The 12272-nt window shown below is 45.9% G+C and overlaps 1 protein-coding gene across 2 annotated transcripts in view; it reads right to left on the reverse strand.

Moving 5' to 3' along the window:
• LMTK2 (lemur tyrosine kinase 2) overlaps positions 1–12272 on the reverse strand; it is a 108657-nt gene that overhangs the window by 36871 nt on the left and 59514 nt on the right. For both annotated transcript variants that reach the window (XM_008018705.3, XM_008018704.3), the window contains exon 7: positions 2259–2392. In XM_008018705.3, the coding sequence (XP_008016896.1) occupies positions 2259–2392 (134 nt within the window). The remainder of the gene's footprint in view (positions 1–2258; positions 2393–12272) is intronic.

Below are 12272 nucleotides of genomic sequence, written 5' to 3' on the forward strand. Positions count from 1 at the left end.
ATAAAACACAAACTATGTGATTTACTCATCATCTTTACTTGTTCTAAAGTCCACAAGATTTGAAATTAAGTAAAACTTTAACTTGAAACTCATAGGAAAATACTATTTACTCTGACATCTTTGCCAATTTAAAAAACACACAGATTCTAGCTGTCTTTGATAATTTTACATTGCTGATTCCAATATGATGCGCTTTTAAAATTAAACCCCCTTCTTTAAAATTTAAGAATTCCTAAGCCAGTATCAGTAATTATCTGCATTTTGTAACATATTAACAATATAAATTATGCTAGACAATAAACTGTTATAAAATACATCAAAAACTAAATACAGGCTTTCTCCATTATGAAATCTTTATAAAGTTTCATGTAAGGGATTCTGCTTTGGGTCTTAAGAAATTGGTAACTTTTTGAGTCTTTAAAAAAAAAAAAAAAAAAAAAAACCACTTTACCAGAATGATTTGTGTACTATTATAAATCAAATAAGATATAAATGTGTAAGAAGGTTAATAATTTTCCTCCTTGCCCCCTTGAAGTAATGCTGAGAGTCTGATAGGCACAGTACTTTTCCATGCCTGTTTATACACACACACCTCTAGAAATACAACCAGGTGTTTTCATACTTAAAAAAAAAAAAAAAAAAAAATGGAATCACACTACAAATATATTACTGTGAAACCTGCTTTTTACAAAATAGAATACTTCAAGCCAGGCACGGTGGCTCACACCTGTAATCCCAGCACTTTGGGAGGCCGAGGTGGGCGGATCATCAGAGGTCAGCAGTTTGAGACCAGCCTGGCCAACATGGTGAAACCCCATCTCTACTGAAAATACAAAAATCAGCCAGGCCTGGTGGCATGTGCCTACAGTTCCAGCTACTCGGGAGGCTGAGGCAGGAGAATCACTTGAACCCCAGGGGTGGAGGTTATAGTGAGCTGAGTCACACCACTGCACTCCAGCCTGGGTGATAAGAGAGAGACTGTCTCGGCTGGGTGCGGTGGCTCACACCTGTAATCCCAGCACTTTGGGAGGCCGAGGCGGGTGGATCACGAGGTCAAGAGTTCGAGACCATCCTGGCTAACACAGCGAAACCCTGTCTCTACTAAAAATACAAAAAATTAGCCGGGTGTGGTGGTGGGCGACTATAGTCCCAGCTACTCGGGAAGCTGAGGCAGGAGAATGGCGTGAACCCGGGAGGTGGAGCTTGCAGTGAGCCAAGATCATGCCACTGCACCCCAGCCTGGGTGACAGAGCAAGACTCTCTTTCCCCCCCCCCAAAAAAAAAAGAGAGAGAGAGACTCCGTCTCAAAAAAATAATACATAAATAAAAAATAGAATACTTCATACACTCCCTTCAAGTCAAGACACACAGGTGTTCCTTTTTAGGTCAATGGATTACTAAGAGTTAAATGATTTACTTAAAGTCTATTAAAGAAATACTGCCTGGTTTCCCTGGAGACCTAAGAAATAATTTTAAACATATTGTGTTGTTTTTAAACATAAAGCACAGCTCAAGAGCCTAGAGGAGAGTAAGCAGAAATCTCCTTTTGGGTTCAGAGAACAGACTCATCATTTGAGATAGGACTCCAAGTCCTTTGGTGTTTTAATTACGAAGATCACCATCGATGATCTGAACAAAATACAACGTGCTCCAAAGAACTATGGTCATTCAAGTGGGGCCTGAAAGGTTGCCACAGAAATGTGCTACACAGATCGCTGTGCTGCCCACAAGCGGCCCGACCCCACACCCAGGGGGGCCTCTTCAGATCGGACTCCATGACACCTCTGCTTCTGAATGGGCACCTAGAGCCCACCCTTCAGTGCTATGACCTTGTGCACACAGAGGCTGCTGGCCCAGAGATTCTCTCTTCCTCTCTCAGGAATGTGAGCTGGGACACACTGCAAAACCGGGCGGGTAGCACCAGAAGCCTAAAGCTGGTGTGGCAAGGATGAAACACGCGAGGTGCCACGTGGTGGATCGGGACTGTTTACTCCCAACTCTGAGGCAGGTACAACCGTTCACATTCTTTGAAATTCTGGAAATAATAACTGTATTAAGACATCTTATTCCCTGGTACTGGTTTCAATGAAGCCCAACTCAACCCTCATCCGGACATGGGCAAGAACGAGGTTGCTTCTACCTGCATGAGCTGGGTTCATCCTGCCACCTGTCCTCCTTAAGTTTCACAAACCCGGCAGCCTCTCTGGACTGTCCCGCCGGCGCTGTGTGGGGCGTGCACCTCTGGCGCAGGGACCCACCTGTGCAGGAAGTGCAGCTTGTGCATGGCGGCCAGCCCCGCGGCAATCTCACACGCCATCCTCTGCAGCAGCATGGTCTGTGAGTCCCCGCGCATGTGCTCCTGCTCGGTGCGCAGATACGCCTTCAGGTCGCCCTGCAAAAGTCAGCCCGCTTGAGTTTCAAAACGAACCACAGGAACAAAGCGAGCACTTAAATACGTGCCTCAGTGAACACTAACTGTTAAGATTATTAGAAACTTCTTTTGTTCATATTTAAAGAAGTTCCAATCCAACACTGCAAAAGTATAGACCACTATTATGCTTTTAGGAACATTCTAACTGGTAAACATTTTTGTCATATAAACACATGGAAAACAAAACAGTTTTAAAAAAGATAGTTTTGCAATGATGCACATTTAAACTAAATGCTGTGCAGAAGGAGAGAAACTCCCAGGTTACCTAAGAGATGACACGGAGAGTATAAGAAATGGTGCCACTCACACTGCTTGTTCTATGGATTCCAGGCAGCCCCTGGGCAGTGAGCGCTTCATCAAGAAGGCACTGTGGCTACTGCCAAAGCTTGGAGGAGCAATGGAGTGGGAGAGAAGGAAAGAAAAATGGGCGGGAAAGGAGAAGTCCAGGTAGTACAGCAACAATTGCTTCAGGTCTCCCCCACCTTTCCCAGGACCCTGTGCTGTCCTGAGACGGTGAAGAGAAAGAACATTCCACCCACTCCAGAAGAACTCACTACATTAACAAGCCTACTCTTCAAAGGGGAGCAACCTGAGCAGGAAAATAAACAAACTTACAGTCAGACACCCAGCACATGGCCATGATACTGCGGGGCTCCCCAGGCCTCCTCCAAGACTTCCCTCTGTTATGCTGTCTTTATTTCATGATTTTCTTCCTTCTTTTTTTTTGGAGACGGAGTCTCGCTCTGTGGCCCAGGCTGGAGTGCAGTGGCCAGATCTCAGCTCACTGCAAGCTCCGCCTCCCAGGTTCACACCATTCTCCTGCCTCAGCCTCCCGAGTAGCTGGGACTACAGGCGTCTGCCATTTCGCCCGGCTAGTTTTTTGTATTTTTTAGTAGAGACGGGGTTTCACTGTGTTAGCCAAGATGGTCTCGATCTCCTGACCTCGTGATCCACCCGTCTCGGCCTCCCAAAGTGCTGGGATTACAGGCTTGAGCCACCGCGCCTGGCCTTTATTTCATGATTTTCATTTAGGACATTATGTTTTGGGGAGTTTACAGTATAGCTGTTATGGGGAATACCCTTTTGAGGGAATAAAATCTTCCATATTCTCCTTACCACGTGATTAAATATTTATTGATACAATTTCATTCCAAATTAAAGCTTCCTTGAGTCAGTTAATAAAATTTAGAAAGCAAGCCAGTCGCTTTCAGTGTTCTTTAAATCTGAGTCAAGAAAAGACTCCTGGAGGCAGAGAGCAGGAAAAAAAAAGAAAAAATAAAAGATTCCCGAGGAAGGACATTTTCCTTGACCAACTAAAGAGTACATGTCTTGTAACTGTTACTGAAGATAGCCAATTTATCAAATACCTCCCAGAATAAAACCTTAAAACACAGTATTCCTTTACAAACATTTGCCCATATTTAATACTGAGTACATTCTGAGGTAACTTCTAGGTCCACTCCAAGAATCTAAATTTGTTTCCATTCCCAGTTTCCAAGATCTTTACATGAGTGATAATGTTGATATTAATAGTCGCCACCATTTGTGCTTTGAGCCCTGAGCCAAGCGATGTGTTAGGAGTTTTTGCACTTGTTACTGCAAATACAATTTGAGATGTTTACCAGATATGGAACTCAGGCTTAGGGAGGGTAAGAAATTTGCCCAAGGCCACAGAGCTAATAAATGGTAGGGCTGTGCTTCTACTTTTTGGTTTACCAGCTAGTCAAGAAAGTTCTATTTAGCAAGTGAATTAAATCAGTATGCAGACAACATCAATGTATTTTGTAAGAATGAATATAAAACAACTGAAGGTCAATCCCATCAATCTGCAGGGGTCTCCCAAGCATCACGTGACTGCTCTGCTAGGGGAGCAGTGGCCTTCCCTCGGTGCCGTGCACCTGGTATCACTGTCCTTCACACATTCCTTCCAAACATGGTGCCCTCTCCTTTGTTCCCAACGAAATTAGGAGCCACTCCAGTGGAGAAAGAGACATTCTTTTTTTTCCTTGTAAAAACACATGAATATGACCTTCCATCCAGGTTAGGCTCTGTGGAGCTTGGGAGCTGGAAGGATAACAAATGATTCAGAAGACAATTAAATTCACCCAGAAAAATTCCAGCAGAAAACTCCAGGACTACAGGCGGATGGGAGTTTCATAAGGTAGCCCGTACAGAAAGTAAACATGAACAAAGCCTAAGTCTACCTACATTACCAATGAAATGGCAATCAAATTCTTCTGCCTAACCCCTCCGCCACCAGCACCCATCTAAGGAAAAACTTGCTCTCACACGAAAACATGGTTATGCTGGACCGAATCTGGCCAGCCTTCAACACCAACAGCGGCTGCTGGCAGGCAGTGAACTGCGACTCCGGCCATGAAGGCAGAGGAAGCACAGACTGGGCGTGGCTGCTTCTCAAGGATACTAAAGTATATTCACCACCACTTGCTGTTCTTAAAATGTCTTCTCTCCATAATAGTTCACTTCCCAAATTTCACTCAAGGACAGAATATAATCAACAGAAGGGGGTTTTCCTTAAGAATAGATAAAATCAGTACCTTCCAGGCAAAAATATCTTTAACCCAGGAATAGGGAATAACATCAAAGATTACTGGAGGCCCCTGGTCATAGTTCTCATGGATGAGACTTGTGATGCATTGTGTAAAATCCAGGGTCACTTCTATGTTCCAGGAAGGTCAGTAGAGCTCCCCTGGTACCGCAGTTTAAAAGGAAAAATCAACATAAAATCTTTAATTAGAGTCAAGATGTTTATGTTAAGCAAGTACTAAAATTTGATTCATTCTATCCAAAACGGACAAACCTATATTTAGATATCTGATTCATTTGTATTTTAATGGTGCTTAGTGATACAATGATGATAATAATGGTGATTATTATGGTCCATTGTTTAAAGAAAAAAAGCTCACCAAGAACAGCAAAGTATTCTGAATTAAAATGAACATTCCTTCATCCACGTTTTATAAATTTCTCAGCTTCCCAAAACCCCACAAAAAACTCCTGAAAGAAAACTTATGACACTAGATGGCAGCAGAGCGCTACAACAAGCACTCCAGCAACAGAGCAAGTGACCTGCAATGCCTTCGTGGAATGAGTCATTCAAACACCTGTAAATGGGTTCCTTGCAAGTCCCCTCCTCAATGCTGACATGAATGGCCAGGACGGGCTTTATATAGCTTTTCTGCAGGACACTGGGAGCAATGAATTAATTTCAAAACAGTGCAAAAAGTTAACAAGTAAATAGCTTTAGAACTGAAAAATTAAAGTCATTTGTATGTTTAACAGGATGATTCTGGGGAAAAAACATAATTTTCAATAATTTTATTGAAAGGATGAAAGAATGATACAGACAGCGCAACACCCCCGCTTCTGCTAATGAAACAGAAGACCTGCAGACTGGGGCCGCTGACGCCGCCACGCCTCCGCGCCGCCCGGGGCGTCTCTTCCCTCCCAGCAGCTCTCCTGCCTGCGTCTATTTTTTCTCAGCCCCACTGGTCCCCCCACCCACTGGCATCCATAACCTTATACATCATCTCCTCTCTGGTTGCCATGGATTCTTCGTCCTTGTGCCTTTCTAAGCTCAATCTTCTTGAGAGTCCATCTCTTCTCTCTGCTCTGGCGCCCAAACACCTCCCAGGTAAACCCAGCCCTCCCCTCCCCAGCCCTCCAGTTCTCTCTCCTCTCTGTGGTTAAACTCCTCAGAAGCCTGGTCGGTCCTGGCTCCTCGCTCAGGAACCCCTGGCCCCCATCAGAAGCACCTTCATCCACCATTCAGTGGCAGCTGCTCTGGCCAGGCCTATCAAGGAGTGACCTGCCCGCTTCTCCCCAAGCAGAGCTGGCTGGGTCTCATCTCACCAGCGTTAATGGAGACGGGTCCATTCCTTCCTTCCTTCAACACGTCCTTCTTCACCAGCCTTTGGGCACCGCAACCTCCTGCGTTTCTTCCTATCCCACTGGCCGCTCCTTCTTCGGCCTCCCGACTGGCTCTCCCTCCTCTTGCTGATCCGTAAGGACCCTGGAGCTCCATCCTGGTCCTCAGCCCTGGGGACGCTCCCTGCCCAGGGGTTTCAGTCACCCCATAGCTTGAAAGTCTACGCCTCACGTACGCCTCTCTGGCCCAGCCCCTCATCTCCTGACTCGACTTCCCTCACTGCTGTCTAAGAGTCCTCCGGCACAAACCTCCGCCAATCTCAGTAAGCGGCATCGCCGTTTTCCCAGTGGGTCAGACAAAAAGTGAGGATGTCATTGGTGAGTTCTGCCTCTAGGGGGCCACATCCAATCCGTCACCAAGTTCTGGGTCTGTTTTCAAACTACCTCTCATGCCTCCGCTTCTATGGTGCTGGTCCCTGCACGCCCCCACCTTGAGGACACGCCTGCGCCAGTCCCCCTGCGGCCTCCCTGCACTCATTGGCCTGAGCAGCCAAAGCCAGTCCCTGAAAACATAAATCCAACCGTGATAGCCTGGGTTCCTCCCTGCTGTTTTCTTTGTCTGTCTCTACCACTAGAAACCAAGCTAGACATGGCTAGGACTCCGTCTATTCCCTATTATGTCTCTAGAACCTAGAACAGTGCTGGGCACACAGCATGTGTTTAATATTTGCTTAATGAATGGGAGAAAAAAGAAAAAACACTTATACAGACATTCTAAATGATGCCCTACAGGTTAAAGCCGGGACAACTGTTTTCCCAAGGCAGCCCCATCCTATCATTTCTATGTAATAATCTAAGAAGAATGAATTTAGGAGTAAATCTGAAATTTCACATTTTTACTGGGCTTTTAAATTTATTACTTCATTACTCTGTACATTAAAGCTAGCCAAAGACACTTAATTTGGGAAAATAATATTCTTTTTTTTTTTTTTTTTTCCGAGACGGAGTCTCGCTCTGTCGCCCAGGCTAGAGTACAGTGGCGCGATCTCGGCTCACTGCAAGCTCCGCCTCCCGGGTTCACGCCATTCTCCTGCCTCAGCCTCCCGAGTAGCTGGGACTACAGGCGCCCGCCACCGCACCTGGCTAATTTTTTGTATTTTCGGTAGAGACAGGGTTTCACCGTGTTAGCCAGGATGGTCTTGATCTCCTGATCTCGTGATCCGCCCACCTCGGCCTCCCAAAGTGCTGGGATTACAGGCGTGAGCCACCGCGCCCGGCCAAAAATAATATTCTTTAAGCAAGTAAAATCTGATTCTCTTTGAAAGTTTATCTTTGTATAGTAAATGTTACTTTGAGAACAGAGAGTCTAGATTATTCTAAAACTCAGTTAAAATACAGCCATGTGTCACTTAACACTGGGGACGCCTTCTGAGAAATGTGTTAGGCAATTTCACCATCGTGCAAGCGTCACAGAGCGCAAACGTCACACGAACCTAGATGGTCAGCCTACTGTGCCCCAAGGCTACGTAGGGTGGTTTCTTGCTACAGCCTAGGCTTCAAGCCTATAGAGCATGTTACTGCACCGAATAGTGTAAGCCACTGTAACATGATGGCAAGTATTTCTGTATGCAGCCTTGACCTCCTGGGCTCAAGAGACACTTAGGCCACACTAAATTTATATAAAAAATTGTTCTTTCTCAATAATAAACCTTGGCTTACTGTAACTTTTTTACTTTTTATTTTTTTTAAACTTTTGAGTCTTTTTGTAATAACACTTAGCTTAAAACAAAAACACATTGTACAGTTGTACAAAAATATTTTTATTTCTGTAAGTTTTTTTTCTATTAAAAGTGTTTTTCTTTTTAGACTTTTACAGACAACAGTGAGGCCCCCATCAGCCTGCCCCAGCACCATAGGAGGGCGCCAGAGAACCTCTGCTGAGATCACAGCGGCCACCCCGTGTCACTGGTGCTTCAGCTACAGGTGCACACCTTGGTTATAAGCAGCAATGATCTGTCACTGCAGTGACGGGGAGAAGACAGCACCTAGAAGCAGGCTGGCCACACACATGGGGAAGCAGTGCCGATGGACGAAATGCAGGGGAGGGGGAGCAGGCACCAGGGAAGACAGGAAGGGCCTGGCTAGAGGCAGCTGGAGCAGACTGTCAGCAAGGGCCAAGGCCGTAGTGCCCGGGCTGCAGCCACGTATGGGGAGGGCCAAGGCCACTGGCAGGGCCCCAGCACAGGGCCAGGCACCGGAACAGGGCAGACCCAGGGACTGGGAACATACCCCCCACCCAGTCACCCGCACACCTCAACCCATGTGGTTGTCCAGCACAGGCCTCCCCTCTGCTGGCTCTGGTCAGGGACCCCGTCCACCTGTGCCCCTGGCCCTCCTCATGCCTGTTCCACCGTGACTCCGTGTTCCCTCTTCTCTACATGAGCTCCTTAGGGGCAATGACACATCATCCATCTTGGTGTGCCTGGTGCCTGAGGAGAAACTGCTGACCTGAGGTGCCCTGGTGTATGGGCTTATTAATAACTACAATCATAAAGAAGAGCTGCCCATTAATTAGGCATTTCTGCACCAAAGGCCAATTCTAAAATGGAGGCCTCCCGCTGGTGGTGGCATTAAACCACCTGGTATAAAAGCACACAGGGCCGGGTCATTCCAGCACTTTGGGAGGCTGAGGTGGGAAGATCGCTTGAGACCAGCCCGGGCAATAGAGTGAGACCCCATCTCTAATTTTAAAACAATACAATAAAACTAGAATAAAATCAAGCCACCCAGAAACACACTCGCTTTGGCACTAGTAACTCTGCGCCCTCAGGCTAGTCCAGCACCAACCCTGACACAGCAGCCTGGGTAACTCTTCAGTCAGTCCCTTCCCCTCTCTCAGCCTCGGTTTCCTCATCTGTAGACTGACGCTACTCCTACGCGTCTCACAGCGTTGTCAAGACAACTCACTAGATCGGAACACACATCAAACGCCCAGCACCAGGCCTGACCCAGAGAGCTCAGACCTTCCCCATCATACTCCCCGTTGTGGCCAAGGTTCCTTCCAGGTCTAAGAGCCCACGAGTCTAAGCTCCTCTGATTCTGCCCCCAAGTCACCGCTCTTCATGAGAGACGGAAGAGTGCAGTCCCACAGAGCAACGCGCTGCTGTCAAAGACAGGCCAGTGGACGCCCTCCCCTTCTCCACTGCGAACTGCCTTCAGAAACTGACTCTGTGTTTTACTGGCTGAATTTAGTAAAAGAGCTCAGTATACAACACTCAAGAACACAGTATCATCTGCTCCGGAGCCAGGTGATGGCGCTGAAGAAATTGCTGACCAATAAGAAAGATTAGGATGTGGCGAAGGTTAGTCTACATCCTCCTCTTTCTCCCCCTGCTGGCAGCCTGGTCTCTAGCGTGCTTTGTTCCCTGTCCTTACCCCTTCCTCTTGAGCCTTCCCAACAGACCCAGCCGGCCTCGCCACCAGGGCACAGTGTCCGTCACCACACTTCCTTTGCAAAGCCTTCCCCAGTGATCCTGGTTAGGACTCCCGTACTTCTATTTATTTAATAATTAGAATCAATCAACTTTAATAACTAAAAATGGCCACGACTTACTGAGCATTTTCCTTGTGCTCGGTAATCTCATCCATCATCTTACTTAATGGTCAGGGCAGTTCTAAGGGGGGACAGTATTACTGCCATTTTACAGAAGAGGTTAAGGAATTTTCCAAGGTGATAAACCAGTGAGTGGCAGAACGAACATCGGAGCAGGCAAGTCAGGGGCTTATTCACTTCTGTGTTCCTTAAAGCACCAGGCAGCTTCTGGCACTTCGAATTTGCTCAATCCATTTTTGTTGAGTGAGTGATCCTTAATCAAAAGTCTCATTGCCTTGATATTCACGTGAGAGCGGTGTGTACCTGCCACGGCAACAAGCTCTATAAAACACCCTCCAGTCATCTCTTGGCCCCTCTCATCAACACTGCCGCCGTCAGCAATGCAAATCTGTGGCTGCAGGCCAGCTACCAAAAGCACTCAGAAGAGTTTTCATTTACTTTCATAAAAATTCCATGATTAAGTGCCTTTTAAAAACAGGCTGGTTAATTCCATCTTACAAGGAATTAAGTAAGTGCAAAAATATTTTCTCCTTTCTACTTGGGAGATGTTATCACTGGGCACGATGACTGCAGGATGACGACTGAAAAGGCCACTGTTCATTCAATCGCTCTTGACCTGCTAAGACAGGCAGAGATAGCCGGTCCTTCACCATGGCCATGGCGGCTTTTTACAGAGCCCAGTCCGCTGCCCTCTGTGTCCCTTGGACTGTGGCCAGGGGGCAGGTCCTGCCTTGGGTTATGCCCCTCTGATCAGAAAGGCCTGTTCCTGGGCAGGTTTTGGGTCATCCAGGCTCAGTGTCAAAGTGAGACTTTGGTGTGTCCCATGGGACAGCCCTTGGTCCCTTCAGGTGGATACCCTCTCTGGCTCCCTGGGCTGGTGCTACCTGACCGCTCTTGCCACACAGTGGGAGCCCAGAGAAACTGGACTTCAGTGCCAAGAACCCTGTCAGGCCCCTAGTCCTTGCTGCTGGAAAATCTGTTCCTTTTCAAGTTTACGAGGGCCCAGAAGTGATATGTATGAAATTGACCAAGGAAACAATGTGACCTCTCACCGCTGGACAAGTTGGTGGCACCCTGTGTTTATGACCTTGACTCTGACATAAGACTGGCCATGCCAAGTGATAACCAAAGATTTCCAAAGGGCATCCTAGCCTCCTCTTAACACAGGAACACCTGACACGGTGCCTTAAATTGTGGGAGGTACTTATCCATTTTTTTTCTACTGGGGTAAAAAAAAAAAAAAAAAAAATGCATAAAATACCGCTTGGCATTGTAACCATGTCTAAGTTTACAATTCCAGAGTTAAGAACATTCTCCTTGCTGCACAACCATTACCGCCAGCCCCCTCCGGAACTTGTTCAACTCACAAAACTGAAGCTTTGCACCCATTAAACAACTCCCCATTTCCCAGCCCCAGCCTGCCCCTAGCACCCACCTTTCCACTTTCTGTCTCTAAGAATCTGACTACTCTAGGTACCTCCTGTAAGTAGAATTACACAGAACTTGTCTTTTTGTGACTGGCTTGTTTCACTTCGCATAATGGCCTCAAGGTTCATTCACGCTGTAGCCTGTGTTGGAATTTCCTTCCTTTTAATAATCCTCTATTGCACAGAGCAGATTTGGTTTATCCATTCACCCATCGATGGACACTTGGCCACTTCCACCTCCCAGCTACTGTGAATAGTGGTTTCGATAATAATCCATTATTGTGAATAACGTGTGCAAATATCTGCCTAAGGGCCTGCTTTCACTTCTTTTGTATATATCCCCAGAAGTGGAATTGGTTGGATCATATAGTAATTGTATTTTTAATTATTTGAGGACAATGATTGTTTAAAAAATTGTATTGATCAATGTACCACTGGGTGGGATGCTTAAATTAAACATAGCTATTAGCTCTGCACTGCCAGTGGAAGTTTTTGGTGGGGTCCAGAGCTCCTCGGGATGTTCATAAGTCAATGTCCCCGAGTGACTTATGAGGGTCACATAAAATGTATTTCATGAAGTCACATCTGTTCATTCTAGAAGGCTGTATGTATAATATTCACCCCAAAGTATAAGAGCCAATCAAATCTAGGTAAGTTACTATGCTTTGAATACTTAGTCTAAGTATTTGGATAACATGTATTTAAGTCTGAGCTCTAAAATGGCTGGGGAAAAATTATAAGGATGCTGAGTTAAAGAACAGATGTATTTCTTATATTTTCATAAAAATGATGTCTGTACAATGATAAAGATACAAAAAATACTCTAGAATTTTGTCAATACTGGGTCATTTGTGGTAACATAAAGGAGTTATTTCACTATGTTTTTGTGTTTCTTTATAAAACAGGTTAAATT

The sequence above is a fragment of the Chlorocebus sabaeus genome, chromosome 28 (genome assembly GCF_047675955.1).
Source record: "Chlorocebus sabaeus isolate Y175 chromosome 28, mChlSab1.0.hap1, whole genome shotgun sequence".
Lineage (NCBI taxonomy): Eukaryota > Metazoa > Chordata > Mammalia > Primates > Cercopithecidae > Chlorocebus > Chlorocebus sabaeus.